The sequence below is a fragment of the Alligator sinensis genome, unplaced genomic scaffold, assembly GCF_000455745.1.
Source record: "Alligator sinensis unplaced genomic scaffold, ASM45574v1 scaffold111_1, whole genome shotgun sequence".
NCBI classification, from domain to species: Eukaryota; Metazoa; Chordata; order Crocodylia; family Alligatoridae; genus Alligator; species Alligator sinensis.
In genome coordinates, this window is record NW_005841875.1 from 2,735,347 (window position 1) to 2,754,877 (window position 19,531).

Here is a 19,531-nt window from a genome sequence, read left to right on the forward strand (position 1 = left end):
AAAGTCTTTTCTTTGTGCCAGTCTTCTCAAACACTAGAGTTTTTTTTATTTTTTTTAAGGCTAACTTTTTAATGTTAAAAAAGTTTCAGCAGAAGATTGCAAACTTTAGAAAGAGCTGTAGAGGCATATGTAGTTGAGACTAAAACTGATAGGTCTATTTCTGTTGCTAACTTATGTTGCAGTTTTACTTCCAATTTTACATGTGTAAACACAGATACTTGCAAGTAAATCTGGGTGAATCTAACAGATGCACAACTCTTCCAGATTTTCTGTCTACACGGTGGCCTCTCACCATCTATAGATACACTGGATCACATCCGAGCACTTGATCGCCTCCAAGAAGTTCCTCATGAGGTACTAACAAATCTGTTATTGAAATGTGCATCTTGGAGTCAGAATTTTAAACTTCAGTGTATGTTTATCGTGTCTGTATACAGACAAATTATCAGAAATATCATTTCTATCTTAATGCTATGAAAGTATCTGTTTTAAATGGTCTGCAGAAAGTGGTGCATGGTTTTATCCATGGTTATGTATTCCCTATTTTCAACATGTTTTGGAGCATTTACCTTCTTTTTTTCTTTTTTAGGCTAAGGTTCTTAATTCTTGTTGAGCACATCTACATGTGCATATTAATGTGAAGCAGTAAACTCCGGAGCTTAGTGCTCTCCAGTTTATTGCTCCAGGCATGCCGTTTGCATGTGCGCCTAGGACTGCAGCATGTTGAGCCGGCTTGGAGCAGCCTTGGCTGGCAGGGGACCCCAAGGGTCAGCCTGCCAGCCCAGGGCTGCTCCCCTCAGCCCAACATGCTGCAGTGAGGCTGGCTAGGGCAAGCACTCTCATGCTGGGAGGCAGCCCCTACATGGAAACACACTCATGCCCCAGCCAGCTGGAGCAGTCTCTACACATGTGCTGTTGTGGAGTAAATTGGTTAATGCCAGCCTAACGGGCACACGTGTAGACATGCAACGTTTACTGTGCAACTAATTGGTCTACTGTGCAGTAAACATCTCATGTAGACATACCCATTGGAAAGCAATTCCTTTCCTCACTAAAGTTCTTGACACAGTTCAGCTGGTTGCCAATTTCAAGGTTCCACTACCCACCTAATCCATTTAAACCAATGCTTGAGATTGTCCTAGACTTAGTTACCTGTATGTTTTGGCATCCCTTTGCCCTCAGCTTCTGAACATTATTGACTCTAGAAAGACAAGGTTCTTCAGGTGAATCTGGTATCTTTTTAATAGACCAATTTAAATAGTTGGAAAACCTATTGACTCTAGAAATATTTTCTAGGGTCCAATGTGTGACTTGCTATGGTCAGACCCAGATGATCGTGGTGGTTGGGGCATTTCTCCTCGAGGTGCTGGTTATACTTTTGGGCAAGATATATCGGAAACTTTTAACCATGCCAATGGCCTTACGTTGGTTTCAAGAGCTCATCAGCTGGTAATGGAGGTAAGCATATAGTCTTCTTTTTAAAGACTCTAAATTGTGTTCTTGATGCCTAAGCACCATTACATTAGTGCTCTTGTTTCTGACCCTGTGGTTCTATGGTGGTCAGTTACTGTTAGAGGCAAGTAAGAATTAGCATTATCCTGAAACTGGAAACAAGTTGACTGTCATGCAGGTATGGTTTAGTTTGGGGCTGTCCAATTTCTAAGCCCTGGGGGGTTGTACCACTCAAGTCATGAGCTACTACTAGACTACACTGACACTCCCCTCTGCCATACTATGTATTCATGCAGGTAACTCCCCATCTCCACTGCTGCACCAGGCACTCCACCTCTGCTGCAGCATGCATCTGTGACCCTCTCTGTTGCATAGGGCATCTCCTCACACTTGCACCACAGGGGCACAGTTTCCTCATGCACAGCCCCATAGTCTCCCTCAGCTCCCTGCACTACTCACCATGCTGACCTGCACTCTGGAGCAGAGGCAGGAAGCAGCAAGCAGAGGATGGAGGAGAAGAGCCCAGAGACTTGCTATTGCAGCAGAGCAATGAGAAGGAGCAGTGACCAGGTGCGAGTCCAAGGTCTACTCCCCTCATGGACCACCAGTTGGACTGCCCTGTGTCAGTTTATCCAAGGTTGGAGACATTTTTAGCTCTTAATATGCTACCTTACCTTTGAGGATTCATTGTAGTTTTACACACTAAGGATTTTGGCAGAAGATTACATACTCGTTTTGAGCATCAGTTTCCTGGTTGTAAATTCAGTGTGGAATCTGTTGACTTAATGAAGTGTACACGCATGTTCATGTTTTCAAAAAGTGCAGATTTACATAAGCTTGATACCTGAAGTTTGAAATGCCTTTGGATGTGCCATTTATGTTCCAGTAAAATGCCTGAAACACTTGGTTGCCAGTATTTCTAAGTATAGATTCAAGTTCTCATTTTAGTAAGATAAAATCCAGAATTGTTTTATTAATACTGATACAACAGAAATTTTGGTGATAAGTGCAATGTTCTATAATTGCACTTCTTTAAATTTAATCACAGAAAAATATCCTGTTTTTTGAAATACAAATTGCGGGGTGAAACACGAAGGTCAGAGTTCTTTCTCAGTTCTTATTCTATGGACCTATCAGTGAAGAGAAACAGTTCCACAGACCATAATTTGTGAATCATCAACTACTGAGTTCTTAGGCTGACACACATAATGACGAATTAAGGTGACCTTAAAGACTTGTATGGTGTTTTTCCATCTTTAGGGGTACAACTGGTGCCATGATCGGAATGTAGTAACAATTTTCAGCGCTCCAAACTATTGCTACCGTTGTGGCAACCAGGCTGCAATCATGGAACTTGACGATACTCTAAAATACTCCTTGTAAGTACTTAAAGATCAGATTGCGTGGCATCTTAATACAGTGTTATTTCACCAAAGCAGTGTAGCTTAGAAAACATTCATAAAATTGCTCACGTCACATTACCCTTAGGAAGTTAAGCATAGAAGCTTTCTGAACTGTAACATTAAAGGGCGTAGTCTGTCAACTATCGGTGCACGTTTTGCTGAAACTAACTCCTAACTGCATGCTTACAAAGAAATTAAGCAGGATCTGGACAGCATTGAGCAAATGAAGAGTTCTATGTAAATGGTTAAGTTGAGACTAGGGGTGTACCAGTAGAGATTTTGGGGGGGCCAGTACCAATAGCCGATTTTTAATGAGGCATATCGGCCAATACCGATCCGATTTCTGATGCAGCTGCCTGAGGCTGGTAAGTCTGTGGTGGATGGGGAGTGGGGAGGGAAGGGGCACGGGGAGGGGGCAAGATCAAGGCCTCTGGTGAGGGAGGGGCTGGGGGAGGCGCTGCCCAGGCAGGATGGTGGTCTCTGTAGCCCCCACATAGCCCTAACCCAGTGTACTGCCATCCGCCCCAAGCGCAGCCCCACATGCCACGAAGAGGCCAGTGCAGCTCGTCTGCAGTTGCAGCCTCCCCCCATGCAGATCTGAGGCACATGCCCCCTCCACCCCATGCCCTCCTGGGGTGCGTGCAGCAGTGGGAGCTGCCCCATTCCCTCCCTCACTGCTGGGGGCGTTGATCTGCCCCCACCCCTTCCCTTCCTTCTCCCCTTCTACCACAACAGGCTTACTAGCTGTACGCAGCTCTCCTTGCCACCTACATACTGCACTGCAGCTGTGTGCATGCATGCACAGGGCATTTATCGGCCACATGAGGCTCATTTCTGATGCAATTAATTTTCTTTATATTGGTGCCGATCCAATATTGGGCCAATGTATCACTGCACCTCTAGTTGAGACTGAACAATTTAACTAAGGAAGAAAAAAATAACATGTTCCAAGAATTCCATTTAACATGACAGACTGTTAAACAGATATTAAACACATCTCTTTTTTCTTCATTAAACAAAACTAGTATTTCCTTGGTGGTGTTTCCTGGGTGGTTTGTTTGGGTTTGGTTTGGTTTTTTCTTGAATTTTAGCTGCTTCATTTTACTTTTTTTGAAAAAAAAAAAAAAAAATGTCCCCATTCTAACTTTTTCATTTTTAAAAGTTGGAAAAACTTCCTCTTGACATTAACATGAGCCAAAAGTCAAGGTTATCATCAGGGATCCTGGTTTCCTCTGTTTAAATATTGCAAATTCTCTGATTAAAAACCATCCAAATCTGCATTTTCCCATGATATGTGGATATCTGTTGAACATAATATTTTATAAACAGTAAAAGCTCTGTTATCCGGCATCCCCTGGGAATGGGGGATGCCGGTTAATCAAATGTGCACCATTTGGTGCACTCACCAGGGGACAGAGGGGGGGACCCGTGCAGGCTGCTTTGCCCTGGGCTGTGGGTCGAAGTGGCAAAGAAAAACTTGGCTTGCGGCAGCGAAACAGGAAGTCCCCCAGAAGCGGAACTTCCGGATTTCACTTTTGCCGCATCCCTCAGATGCCGGTTAATAGCGTTTCCCAGCTAATAGTGCTGGTTATTGCAGCTTTTGCTGTATATATACAATTTTAAAGCGGTTTGGAAGCCTATCAGCGCCTCAGTCACTACAATAAAATAAATTCTAAATTTACCTATAATTTTTTGTTTTTATCATGGGAAATCAGAGCTCCCTCTGTCCCTTTTTGCTTACTAGGATGTGGGTCCAGCTGTGTCGCTGCCCACCCACCCCCCATTTTGTGGCACTCAGCAGCCCATGTCAGTGCCCCTCACTCCTGACCCACAGCCACAGGCCCCCTGCCCTGCTGTTGCCCCTCCCTCATGACCTCCAACCCCCCCAGCCCTGTCAGAGGGGGCCCCTAGCTGTCAGAGCTGTGGGGCCAGCGACATGGGTTTGCAGTCCCCAGCCCCATCTGCCATGGTGGGAACAGAGCACGGAGCCCAGCTCCCCCTCCCTCATAGGTATCACAGCTGAAGTGGAGCCCATGGAGGGCTTGCGGGTGGATGTGGGCTGGCAGCTGTGAGTTCAGGGCTCCCTGCCCTTCTCACCTCCCACTGGGGCCTCTGCGGCCCAGTAGGCAGGACCCGTTGTGGGATGGCAGAGCAGAGCGGGGAGGCTTGGTGTGGCTGCCAGAAGCCCCACACCACCATGGCAAGGCACCCCCTGCCCGCCTGGCAGCAGTTGAGGTGGCAGCTCACTATTGTCCATCCCACTCCCCACCCGGGCCCTGTGGCCACACATTCCAGCCCCAAGTCCCAGGCCCCACACACCACCCCGGTTCTGCAGCGCCTCCAGCCCTGCCCAGCTCCCTCCCTTGCTATGAGGGAATTAGTCTCGCGCTTCCTCCCTCCCCCACCGACTTACTGTGGGAAGCTGTGCTCCATGATGCATGGCTGCTCTGCGCCTGATCGTCTTCCTCCCACTCCCCTTAGCCCAGAGGTGGGCAAAATGCAGCTTGGGGGATGGATGCGACCCACCAGGCCATTCTGTCTGGCCCACAGGGCCCCTAAAAAATTTAGAAAATTAATATTTATCTGCCCGGGGCTGCCTGTCATGCAGCCCTCGATGGCTTGCCAAAACTCACTAAGTGGCCCTCTGCCCGAAATAATTGCCTGTCCGTGCCTTAGCCCCTTTGCGGGCTAGAACTCTGCCAGCCTGCAAGGGGAAACCCACCACTTCCCATGGTTTTTCTCCTTTAAAGAGAGGTTTTTCTCCTTAAAATGAGAGACTGCATTTTTCTGCAGTGAATGGAAAGCCTGGATCCCTGGTTTTCATATACGTTATGGCTGTCCAAATGGCAGCCTGGTTGTGGCCCATGAGCAGTTAATGTGCAGCTCCCAGGCTTTTACCTGCCTCTGTGTTGCCTATCGCTCTGGCTGCGGCAGCAGGTGGGGGCTCTTCCTTCCCCCAACTTTTTCTCCTTACTCCCAACCCAAGGGGGCAGGGTAGCATAGCCCAGAGTGTAGGTGCTGCAAGGGAGCTGAGTTGGGGGAGAGGGGCTCCCTGTGTGGGATGGGGAACAGCCCGGACACACATGGCTTGCCTCTGGCTGCTTAGAAGTTGGACATCCCTGATGTATGTTATAGTGAGGTATTCATTAAATGCATTTATTTATAATGATGTTTACAGCATAAAATAAGCAGGACAATGGATTTGTGACAGGCTATCAACTATTTCTGCAGGATTGGTACTGGTGTTTGGATCCAACCACAGATGTTTTGGCTATTTTAAAATTGCATCTTCTAATTTCCACCCAGTCCTTATTTCATTACTTCCAGTTAATACCATGCTTTTACAGTAAATATATTTTTGCAAAGTACATTTAAATTTTATGGGGCCTGATTGGAGGTTTAATATTGGAAAAAAGCCTTTAAAATGCTTGCCCCAGAGGAATTTTATAAATTAGATGAGCAATTTTTTAAATAGAAACTTAGTCTCAGACCTGGGGAGTCTGTCTCTTACGGTTATTACTGTGCCTAAGACTTACTGCGATTACTGCGTATGAGACTCATTTCTGGCAATCCTTAATACAAGCTGATGAGACCTTTAGCACTTTGACTAACATATGTTGTCTTTTCAGTTTGCAGTTTGATCCAGCACCACGTAGAGGTGAACCACATGTTACTCGTCGCACCCCAGACTACTTCCTGTAAAGAGATTTTACACTTGTACAGTATTGCCACGAACCATATGTTGACCTAAAGGAAATGGGAAGAGCAACAGTAACTCCGAAGTGTCAGAAAATATTTAACATTCAAACTCGTTTTCACATGGACCAAAAGATGTGCCATATTAAAATACAAAGCCTCTTGTCGTCAACAACAGTGACCACTTTAGAAAGAACCAGTTCATTGCATGCTGAAGCAACATTGTTGGTCAAGAAACCAGTTTCTGGCATAGCGCTATTTGTAGTTACTTTTGCTTTCTCTGAGAGACTGCGAAATAATAAGATGTAGACATTAACACCTCGTGAATACATTTAACTTTCCATTTAGCTATAGCTTTATTCAGCATGACTGTAGATAAGGATAGCAGCAAACAATCATTGAAGCTTAATGAACATTTTTAAAATAAGTACCAAGACCGCCTCCTGTTTGTGTTCTAAAACTGTTTTGTTTTATTTTCAGGGAATACTGTTTAATTTAATTGTGTTGATTTATGTCCACACTCATTTTCCCCTCACTCTTTGCCTCCTACATTGTCCCTTGTAATTGTCCAAGCGTAGTGAGTTATTTTGAACAGAACTGTTTTTTTTCTGTAAGACGATGTTACTGCAGAAAAGTACTGCAGTGTTTTTCATAATAAACTTGTGAACTAAGTATGGAAAAATGTCAACTCCTAATTGTATCTCAGGTTAACTCTGCTAGTTTAATAAAAAGATATTTACCTTGATGGGTTTCATAAACCCTGTATGCAAATCTTCATCCTAAAGAAAAAATAGGTCATTGGAACGACTTTCCAACATGCTCTAAACTCCTGAAATCCATTCCAAGGTTGCTGGTTACTTATGTGTTTTTGAAGGTGAGCATGAATCTGTGGTTTTTAATGAACTGTCACATTTTCTCAGCTCTCTACCTTACTCTCTGTGGTGTTATTTCTTTGAACCATTTGCTTGTTGGTCAGAGAACACTTTCCAATCTGTAATTGCAGCATAACAAGTTCCTAGTAGTAGGGCAAAAATATACAAATCAGTTATTTTTTAAAAACTAAAAAAATCTCATGCTGCTTTTTAAGTTGCAGAAATAAATATTTGGAGTTCAATAAAATACCTGTATTAAGATGTAGCAGGACTTGTAATCTAAAATTTAGCTCTTTGCATTTTGTGTATAACTGTTCTAAACAGAAAAGGGAGGTGTGAGCCTTTTGTGCTTTATTTTTTTTCATGCTGTACAAAGTAGGCTTACAGTTCTCTTTGAAATTCACATTGTTAATACTTTATGCATTCAACATTCTTCCCCTTTCAGGTGTTTCAATAAAATATCCAATGATGATCCAGGAAGGCTGTTCAGCAAAATAATCAGACCAGTTTTATTTTCTTTCAGTTAAAAAGAAAAAAGAGCGTCTCATGTTCTTTCTATTCCATAGAAGTAAAGAAAAGAAAAAACAAAAAAAAAAAGGCACAGTTCCAGTTTTTAATCTCTTAGAAGCTACCCTTTTTGGTTACCTTCATACCAAAGGACATATATTTTTACATGTTAAATCTGGCCCATGAGGTCTAAATTGCAAGCAGATAATATGTATTTTATAAAATAGTTTTCTCATTCTCCCTACCCTCCTTCCCCTCCCTCTTATTTTTGAATATGTAAAGCAGGATTTTTACTGCTGGCCTTTCTTTTTCTGCTATATACAAACTATTGATTTCTAAACTCTCTTTAGTGGAGGGTTTCAGCAAGACTTTTTGAGGGCCAAAATGTTTTCAGAAGTAATTTTTGCCATGTGGTGGGAAAGGGTATTAAGCTGTGTTCTAATTTAGCATATAATTTTTTTTTTGTTTGTTTCTAAAAGAGAACTTAGCATGTTTTAAGGAGAAGTTTTTTGGGGTTTTTTTCCTTGAACATTTTTTGCTTGTCACTTCCCATCTTTGTAAGCAATGGTCTGGGTTATCCTTGCTGCTGCTATCATCCATCTCTGGAAAAATAGGATTCTTTCTGTCCATCTCTGGTTTCTTATTATTTTAACTGGCATGTCTCACTTTCTGTTTGAGATGAGGTGGTCTGTACGGAAGCATGTGAACAGAGTTAGGTAACTTGGGTGGTTGTCACTAGAAACTGAATAAATAGATCTGAAGGCAAAAACTGAACTTTCTCTTCCTTTCATTTGCAAAAGTTATCCAAACCTATTATGTACGTTTTCAGGATTTCATGGTCCTATCACAATGTGGTGGTTTCAGTGAAAATTGCTGCAGTATTTCAAAACGTTCCTTTAAAGATGTGAAAGAAATAAGTTAATATTATTATACAGTGTTACTGTCCTACAAGCTTGACAAATGGGAGCAACCGATGTTGCTCAGGAGTAGAAAATCCAAAGCACTGTAGTTCTCAAACTAAAATTCAAGATTAATCTCAGACAATGATGTTACTTTTTCTGTCAGGGAAGCCAATGTTTGTGCATATTTCTCATTGCATTTCAAAGTAGCTGAAACCTAGTAACATAGGTTAGGTTTAATTAGCTAATTACGTTGATTACCCTTTTTCTTTTTTTCTCTTATAGAATTTTCCAAAATCTTGACTTCCTTGAACGAGTTTTTGTGCCTATAAATTATAATTAAGATCAATTAGATTCTACGCAGAGAGGTGGTGGAAGCTCCATTCTTGAGGGTTTTCAAAACCCAACTAGGCAGAACTTTGGCTGGGATGATCTAGTTGGGGCTGATCCTGCTCTGAGCAGGGGGTTGGACTACATGTGACCTCCTGAGGTCCCTTCCAACCCTGACTTTCTATGATTCTTTGTGGTCTTAGGAAAATAAATTCTCCCAGGAGCACTGACTGATTAGAGCAGCACCAGCATTTTCCCTGCTTTAGATTAAAGAGGTCTTTAGAGCTTTCCATATTTCACTCTAAGAGTCATTTACAATTCATATGTTCTGGGCCATTAGCCTTTTTAAACAAGTCTTTGTTTATCTACATGGTAGTATTAAATCAATGAGCGTGTTTCCGTGCAACATGCAACTCTTGCATTCAAACACAGATTCAAAATATGAGACGTTACAAAAGCACAGGTTCATATGTATACAAGTTTGCCCAAGGAGCAGGGCAACCTTTTTCTCTTGTGCTCCATAAATCTGTGTGCATTAGAAATGCTTTCAAGTTCTGCTCTCTTTCTTTCTCTTTACAGTTTCCTTCCTTCCTTTTTTTTTTCAATTCCTTTCACACTCTATTTTCTTGCATTTAAGATATTCTGCAACATGCTTGAATAACTTTCTATTCTAGTCAATGTTTTCAAGTAGTTTTGCTGCCACTGTACTGATATAAACTTTCTCTGTATGGCTATTTTATGATCCTTATGACACTAAGTTTGGCTCTTCCAGCAGCACATTCCATCAATGATTGACAAGAGACTCTGCATGCACAGGTATAAATTTTCTCCAGGATAAACCAATGGAGAGTTTGGATATGTTTGATACCAATCCAATTTTTGCTGATGTTAAATTGTTTCCAGCCTTTGGCATTTGTGTGGGAAGTTCAGCCATGTAGCCAGGAATCTATATACTTTGGCAGCCTTTACCTATTTCTACATCTTTCAACCCTACCTACCCTAAAGGATATTTAAAATGTTTATGGGAAAATTGGAAACGGGCAGGGCTAGTTCAATCTGTTTCATAATAGCAGTGGTTGAAAGGGTGAGGTGATGATTTCTTTGTATATCATTTGCTGCACACTTGCTGCATGAAAGCTTCACTGTCTCATGTTTTACCTCTTACCTATATTCCTGTCTAGTTTCTTTTTTTCAGTTTTCTATCCAAAACTGTTGGCAGATATGTGATTGTTTCTGAAAGATACTTGGAGCACATCTAAATCGTGCTAGTTTCCAAAGGCAGGTTTTTCAAAATGGCACATTTTGGAAATTTGACATTTTGTAATGACGAAGACATGGAAAATTATTTTAAAATGTATGAATAGATAAAAATTGAGAGATGAGTTAGCTAGGAGAGAACTGACCAACCTAAAGATATCTTGGTTCCTTAACCAAAAAGTACTTCCCTGCAATCAGGTCTGCTGGGTGCAGTCTCCTGTGTGGAGTTTTCCTATAGGAAATATCTTCTTTCCTTTGGTGGGGAGGAGGGGGAGCTGCTTTTCTTGGAAAGAAAACTTAAGTGCAGCCAAGCCACAGACAACCATGCATTTGAAGCACCCCAAATCCTGGCACACTTCAAATTTAGTCCCATGTAGATAGCACTACCCTCTTCCTCCTGTGCCTTCACCCCCTTGCTTCAAGATGGTTGCAAAGGCTCACAGGAATCCTCTAGGCTCGAGAGCAATGATTCTCAACCAGGGTGCTGTGGTGCCACCAGATGCTTTGAAGGATGACCAGAGGTTTAAGATGATTAAGCAGGTGTGAAGCGATAAGCTAAGGAGGTAAGTGCAGGCTAAAGCTTGTCCCTGCCTGGCTGACCCACTGCCCAGCCCCTCTGCGAGGAGGTAAGCATTGTAATATATAAAATAGTTTTTAAATTGGGTGCCACTCAATTCGCAAAAGTTTTATGGCGAGGTTCCTCGGGTCCAAAAAGGAACCACTGCTGTTGATACTCCTGAAGACAGCCAAGCATGCAGGAAGAGCACTCGCTGGCTGTTTGCCCCACTTCCCCGACACCCATCCCCACTGAAGGGTTGGGGAGCAGAGCAGTACGGCATGCTGGAGCACTTGAAGTACAGATATTTCAGAGCATGCTTGAAAGTATTCCTCTTTCTTTTGAGCATAGCCTTTGAAGTGCTTTCACCATTTTTAAGTGCTGCTTTGGTCATGTAGATCTGTTTCCTGGCTGTTAAAAGTGCTTTAGAGGTAGCTGGTGCACTTCAAACAGCATGTCTGTTCCAGTCCCTGGCAAGCTTTATTACAATTGTAACAAACTGCTATTTCTCATTAATGGATATGATGTACTGGAAGCTCTGAGAACCTTGGTCAGGGGGCTCTGGTCCCAGGTATATGAATATAATGTTGCCATGGAACCAAAATTCAGCCCTTTCATACTGCGTTTGGGGAAACAATTCAGCGTACTCTGTGGTTTGCACTACTGCTTTGTACACTCGGTCTTGTTTTCCTTCAAGAATTAACACTGATGTATGTTTCTACTGACCTCTCAGTTCACTTACATTCCTAGGTAGCATACGATATAGCATAAATCTAACTCGGAGCTGGTATAGAAAATCCAAATCCAAGATGTTTTGGATAGTGGGTTACGATGGATTGTAAACCCTAGTTTACGCGGTTCTGGATACTTTGCAGCAAATGGAACCAAAACTCTGCAACAGGAATCCTGGATCCTGCAGAGTCTGGGAATATTAGCTTCAAATATTAAAACTGAAGGGTTTTATTGGAGTAAATATAAAATGAACTGGGTACAATAACCTGTAGGTTTATGTTAATCTATTTTATGTTATTTTAATTTCAATTAATATCATAAACTTTTGAAATGCCAGTGGCTGCATTATATGTGTTCAGAGGAAAAATCGGAGACCAAAATGACATTTAGGACTTCTGATATCTGGAATGATGTAGGAGGTGAAGCAGTTCAGGGAGGAGGACACAAGATGGATAAAATCAACTAAAATGATCTGTAGGTGAATAACTAATAGAAAATTCTGTCTAAGTATCAGAATTTACTAGTCTATATAAGGATGGCCCTTGCTGTTTGAAGCTATGGTTTTCAGGCTTATGGCACTGCAGCAGTTACATCTGAAAAGAACAGAGTGAAGTCTGAGTTTTATTATTGACAAAAATCTTAGTTTCTTTGTGCCATTTTTTTTTTAGCAAGTGGGGAATGCTAAATGTTTATGGACTATGGAGCCCCATTTCTATACCAAAATGATGATTACATAGAATATTTGGTTTCTTCAAGTGGCATGGTTTCAAAACTTTAAATTTGGATAGAAGCTGGCTTATAAGCATATGACTTCCACAGAACTGCATAGAACTAGCCTTTCTTTGGGATGCATTATAAATGGATTAAAGGAAATGCTGAGCAAGGGATTCATGACTCAGCCTTATGCCATCTTCGCAGTGTTGTTTTGGTTCTGTAATGCATTTGGCTGCACTCTACATTCTGGATGAAAAGGAAGACAGTTTGCTTTCTTGAACAAGTGGCTAGTGTTCCTTGGCATATATATGGGAAGAAAAAATGGAGACTTCTGATTTTAAATTAAGTTTTATGTTTCAAGTTCTCTCATGTGCTGTAAAGTTTAAAAGCATCATTCCTTAAGATACGTGCCAAGGCCTGTGGCTTTTGATCTTTTAACTGTAACTATTACTGATTGCACCTACATGGTAAACAGCCAGGACTGGGTTAGACCTGGAGAAAATGATTGCACGTTGTTCTTTGCAACTGTCGATACTCTGGATCACTGTGTATGTGAGGTCTGTGGGATCATCACTCCAAGACCTTCAGCATGTATGGCTAGGCAAGAGTATGGATGAGTGGAGACTGCCTTACACTTACCACTCCCTTTCAGACCATTGGGACAGAGTCCAAAGGCCAGACCAAGTCCAGACGTTCAGTGTCTCAATGGTTGTACCTCGGGTGGACAAAATGTGGCCTGCGGGTGGGATGTGGCCCGCCAGGCCAGTCTATCCGGCCCATGGGACCCCCCCAAAATTTTAGAAAATTAATATTGATCTGCCCCTGGCTACCTGTCATGTGGCCCTTGATGGCTTGCCAAAACTCACTAAGCAGCCCTCTGCCTGAAATAATTGCCCACCCCTATTGTACCTTCTACCAGAGAGCAACAGATTAGAGCTGCTGCTGACTTCCTGAACCTATTTGTGTTAGGGTGATGTCCCTTAGCTTTTCTCCAACCAAGGAGTACCCACAAAGATGTGGGTCTAGGGTTTTGAGGCCCCTTATACTGTCCTTACTCGGAAGGTTGCAACATTGTGGTATTTCATAGGAGGTACCTGCCACAAGTAGCCCCACCTTGTTGCCACCAAGCCTTCCAGTCAGATGCAGTTTACAGTCGTACCAAAGACCATGTTGTACTTAATTTGCAATTTCATGGATTTTGTGGAAACCACAAAAACCAGGATTGTCTGCAAAATCAACAACAACAAAAAAGTTTAGCAAAAATAACCTGATTCCCTAGTGGAAAGCAGTGTTCCTTGCTGTCGGGAGAAGACACCAGCTGATGGGGGAGCAGACAGGATGGCAGCTGCCACCTCCCTCCTTGCCTTGCCAGGGCCTCCACCAATCAGCGCTGGGGGCAGAATGGCATGAAGTGCAGCCAGCTATCAAGATGGCAGTTGTCCCTTTTCCCCCACACTGGGCCTCTCCTCTGATCAGCACCAAGGGGTGGGACTGCTGTGAAATGCCTGCAAAATCAGCTCTGCGTGCCACAAGTGAGCCACAAAAAAACCCTTGGTCTTGCTATGAATTAGGTAGGTCCCTAGTTATACATACACAGTAATCAAGGTTACCGACCACTAACAGTATCTAAACATTGTATATGCCACTACCTACAATGTACAAACCTAACAATACATACCTGATTGGATTACAGTCTAATTGAGACCAAAGGTGCAGGAGCATTGCAGTTGTATCTTATTCATAATGCTATAAAGATGTCAATTTTTAACCTTGGTTTCAAATTGCTAAAAACTTTTTTCCCCTATCCCTAACCAATGATAGTAAAACCAGCATCCATTCAGAGTATATCTACTTCTGGTCACTACAATTTCATATTGAGTACTGATACCCCCTATGTTCACACCAGATGTTTTATACAATGAATTTATAAAGAGAATACTATCTGCGCTTCCATTGTATTCAGTGGGTGTTATCTTTTCCTGCAGTCAATTTACTGACCTAAGGTATATAAAACTGCTGTTTAATTATGCACTTCAAAATAAAATCTGCTGAAACTGGCAAATGAGAATGTACTACTTAAATTAGTAATCTAATCAATTGTGCTGAATGGTTTTGGCCTGGGTCCCAATCTCCTTTGTTCTTCAGGCAGTTTAAAAAAAAATGTAAATTATTTAATGGTGAAACTTGCCAAACCCCATTCTTTATTGAAGTTGTCAGCATAAGATCAGGTAATGACCTATTCTCCTTCATCTCACTTTTCTGCTTCTGTATCTGTTCATTTTGTAACTTTGGCACTAACTTGACAATGGGAAACTTGTCCACACACATACCAAAATATAGGTGCATGAATGCTGCTGGCTGAAGGGTTTGTACTTTTGGGCTGAACATTTTTATTATCTCTGTTCCCTAGAGCAAGGGCAAAAAGGACAAAGTAGATGTAGCTCAGCTCTTTGTCAGTCTGTGACAAGCTAGTAGGATCCTTACATAGACCATAGCTAGGATTAACATTTTATAGATCCTTGCAGCTTTTTACTGTTTACATTTCTAACCTGGTTGGCTTAAAGCAGAGCTTTCCAAACTTTTCATGTTGGTGACACACTTTTTAGACATGCATCATTTCGCGACACAGTAATTCAGTTCCGGGGGAGGGGCCAAGGGAAGCAGACGTGAGTAAGGGAGCTCTGCGGTGCCCTTCCGCAAAATTTTCTGCATTTCGCACGACACACCTACACACTGCCGCCGACACACTAATGTGTCGCGGCACACAGTTTGGAAAGCTCTGGCTTAAAGACTCTTCTGTTGCATGTTCATGGCTGAGACTAGAACTCCAGCTTTTAGATTCTGACATACAGACATACCTGGAAATTGTTCCTTTTGTTCTGTGGAATTTCATTCCCTAAAACAGTGTACTATTAATACTTTTTAAGTGTGTACAGAAAATATTTGACTGAAAATATTTGACTCCAGGTACCTTCTGAAAGGCTGTTTTGTTTTCTTTCGAAAGAAGTTTTCTCTGCATCTTCATCTCTCCTTCTCCAGGGTTCCTTCTGATGACAGCTTGATGTATTTGAAGACTTTTTCTCTTCTTCAGTTCATAAAGTAAAAGAGGTGCCTCAGTTCTGCAGTCTGGGAATCTAGTCCCCCCCCACTTCCCTAACTCAGAAAGAAAGGATGGTGCTACTTATTTTAGGTCTTGGGTCCCCTCAACAAATTTATCTGTTACTTAAATTTTGGATGGTTAACCTTTTCTCTGTAATCTACTTTGACTCCCATAAATGTGAAACCCAAAAGCTTGTCTATGTCCCTCCCAACTATACAGTTGGTCCAATGAAATATATCACCCACAAATATCCTTGTGTCTTGCATACACGCCTCTCTGGAGGATGGCTTGCCTAAGGGAATAATGTCTTGACGTTTAATATCTATATTGACAACTGGCTAAGGTTGCTTATCACAAAAGGTCGCCAAGCATGTTCATAGTTCATCCATCACTCCTGCTAAAGACTGGCAGATTCATTTAGAGAGGCAATTGACCCTTGGTTGAATTTCATATAGTGGCATATTTGTCTACAATGTAATACAAAAAGCGTTTGTTTTTTTTTAGCCTAGAGCTCCACCAGGGCTACTATAAGAAGTGGAGTGGCTAACTAAAAGCATCAGCTGCCTACATTCAGTTCATATAAAAAGATTTTCTAAAGAGCAGGGTATACCTTTGCTGTCAGGGAATGCAGCAGGTATTGCATGGTGGGACTCCATTAAATTTCATCTACGCAGTCTCTTCCTTTACATTTCATGGATTATTAGAAACCTGTTTCATTGACAATAGGCTTGGGGAGGGAGCAGAGGTGATTTGTGGCACACCTGCTAAAAAGGTTGGTCCCTATGGCAGTCTAGTCTGTTAACATTAGAGACATCCCACAAAGTTTTAATTTAAGTACCTCCACCTTTGTACAACAGCCCTGTTACCTTTATAGGCCAAAAAGTTATTCTTGTAGAGGTCACTGTGAATACAGGGATTTAATTAGGAGTTTATTTTCAATGGCTGTTTCAGAATAATTTGGTATATCTTCTAATGCATCAAAGAGGCAAAATATGTTATGTTGCAGGAAAACGCTTTTATATTTAGTGATGGTTGCATGGCAAGGGACAGATCCTTGTTCCATCTTCTTCTATGTTGGTGTCTTAACCACTAAACTATCCTTTCCATTGAGAATGTAAGAATTGGCCTCACTTGATAACAGGAGAGAGACTTGACATTTGTTCTTGTCACGATTTTGTATCGGAATGGACTGCTATTCTGTTTGTCCCAGTGTCCTATCTCCTATAATGGCTACAGCAAAAAGTCTGTGAAAGGTGAGAGATTCCATTAATTCTCCAAATGACTGATTCCAAAGCCTAAATTGTTTGCCAGTGGAGGAAGTGCAGCACACTTGTGCCTGACACTTCCCCTTTGGTCGGTTAGGTTTGTGCATGTCAGAGTTAAGCCTGGCACCACCTGGTGGATAAACTAAGAGCATATTTTCATCAGCAGTTTTGTATCTGTAGCTGTTGCTTTTCCAACTTTCCCATTTATAGGTGACATGCATGGTTTTATATCCATGTTTGTGTCTGGTAGGTAAAGGTGGCCTACAAACTTTAAGGGTTTTAAGATTAATTTGCCCCCTCTCCTTGTAATGGGAGCTTTAATTCCCCCCCACCCAATTTCACCTAAACTTCAAAAGCAGCCTCTTTCGAACCTTGCAGAGCTTTTGTACCATTTAAAGCAGCTCTGTCTCTTAGTACCAGACAGACACCTGAGGTGTACATATCTCAGAGGTAATTTTTAACTCCCATGCCTAAAGTTTGGGTGTCCATGGTGTGTGTTTGTTTTATTCCATCTGATAATACTTCTCTAGGTACTCATGTAGTCCTCATACCTACAATATCTGGACTTAAATCTCCTGATTTTTCTGTGGGAAGCAAGTTATTTTAGTATTATTACTGCATTGTTTACTCAACTTTGCAGACCATGCAATAATTTAGTAACTGGTGAATGTATGTACTCTGACTTTAGGATAGAACTGCTGAAGTGCCAAGGTAATTAGGGTGTCTTAAATATCTACAAAAGGATGGGTTAGTCAGTCTGCATTACAAATACATTTTGAGTTACAGCTTCATTTTGAATTTTCTTTTTAAAAGTAAAATATTTGACCTCTCCAAAGCATTTCTCTAGCACTTCTAATCCTTGCAGCATCCTGGGAGGTAGGTAAGGATTGTATTCTCCATTCTACAAACAGGGAAAACAAGATTGAATGGGCAAGTGACTTGCCCGAGGCTCTGCATGAAGTTTGTGGCAGAGCAGAGGTTACAATTGCAAAGTTCCTGGTTTCCAGAAGTGGCTTCAACCTTTACATTGTTGTCTCTTACCATAATCTTACTGTTCTCTGATTTTATAGTTTGTACTTTGTATGGCTTCATTAGAATTTTGTGGAGTTGTGGCTGCATAGTGGGATCTATCGATCTGGAATATCTTCTGCTAGGGTGAGAAAAAAGTATTTAACTATTGACAGCTGGCTCACATTGTCATGGCACAAGGAATAGAATGCTTTCTATTTGAGTTATGAACAACTGCAAGACAATTTTTTAAAGTACTGGAAACTGGCAGTGCTGTAATCACGGCAGCACATTTTTTATTTTCTCCTGAACTATCAACAGTCTTTTTGCATAAATAATATATTACAAGAAATGCAATAAGGGTATATGGTAGCTGCACTATGGGGTTGAAGGGTTACTTGAAATCAGAATAAATCGTAGAAGTCTACCTGTGAGTGAAGCAATAACCTTTTGCCAAATGACTCAGAAGAGTAAGTCCAAGTGCATTTGACTGGTTCAGTGGCTGTGAAAATTAATGTACACATACCTGCTTTCCTACCTGTTCATATCCCTAAAAAAATTGGTTTTTTTAAAATTCTATTACATGTGGGAAAGGTAGGATTTACTAAAATAATCTGTTAATCCTAAATAGGTGCTTCTGAATTAACACCTTCTTTTCCTGACTTTCCACAAATGGTATTGAAGGCTGAACATGAGGTCTAGAAGTCTGACCCCTTGAACTGTGGGCTCAGTCCTAGCAGTTGTCTCTGACTTTCATGCAATCAGGAAGGGCAAACTGAGTTCCATGCTGTGTACTGCATATGAGACTTTAAAGCTTATAATTCTGTATAGGATTCAAGGATCCCACATTTATAATATATGATTTATAACCATAACTAGTCCTTTCAGGTGCTTATATGGATGGATTCCAAATAACTTCAGAAGAAAGTTGGTTTCATTATCCCTATCTCATAGGTGGGGAAATCAAGGCAGACAGTGAGGAAGTGATTAATTTAAGAGGCCAGCAGAAGAGCCAGAAATAGAATAGAAATACATCAGTTCTTCAGTGGGCTTCTGCCCTCCACCCAATGCTGTTGTCTGTTTATATGCTGAAAAACACTAGGATTATTTGCCCTGAAAGTGACATAATTTAACTCATACTGATCTCAGTAGCTAAAACGTTTCATCCGTTTCTTTTCATTCTTTCTTCTTTTTTGCTTCACTTTTGGTTAATAGTCTATCAGTAGTAGAAGGCCCTGATTTTAAGATTTTTTTTTTTTTTTTTTTTAGATTTGTTTGTGGTAGTGCTTAAGACCTCTCTAAACATACTTGCTCAAGTTTCTGCCTATTATCTCTGATAACTTTTATCCTTTTCTCAGCTGCCTTAGTGAAGGATGAGAACTTTTTTGGTATCTATAATATCCCAGAAATTCTCAGTTACTGAGTTCCAACCAACCATCTTTCCCCCACACGCTTTAATGTCAGAGGGAGTACCAGGATATTACACAGTGTGCCAGAACAGGAAGACTTAAACTGATATGTCTTTTTTTTATAACGTGTATAATTTTAGGTCTTTGCCATCTGTTTTACCATGCTGTTTACTTTTTGATGATCCCAGCTACCAGGCTGCCATATTGTCTGTATTGTCCACTTTGCTCTCAGCTTTTTCTGATGTCTCTATATCCCCAAGACCAAACGCAGTGGTAGGGCATATTTCCGAAAAAGCAGGGGTGAATTCCAGGTGGCCTGACTTTGCCTCTG

General features: G+C 41.5%; 1 protein-coding gene across 1 annotated transcript in view; it reads left to right on the top strand.

Annotated features, from left to right (window-relative positions):
- PPP2CA (protein phosphatase 2 catalytic subunit alpha) overlaps window positions 1-7,227 on the top strand; it is an 8,949-nt gene extending 1,722 nt beyond the window's left edge. Inside the window, exons 3-6 of the mRNA XM_025196058.1 lie at window positions 265-354; window positions 1,297-1,458; window positions 2,713-2,831; window positions 6,485-7,227. Coding sequence (XP_025051843.1) covers window positions 265-354; window positions 1,297-1,458; window positions 2,713-2,831; window positions 6,485-6,557 — 444 coding nt within the window. The 3' untranslated portion in view covers window positions 6,558-7,227. The remainder of the gene's footprint in view (window positions 1-264; window positions 355-1,296; window positions 1,459-2,712; window positions 2,832-6,484) is intronic.
- The last annotated feature ends 12,304 nt before the right edge of the window (window positions 7,228-19,531 follow it).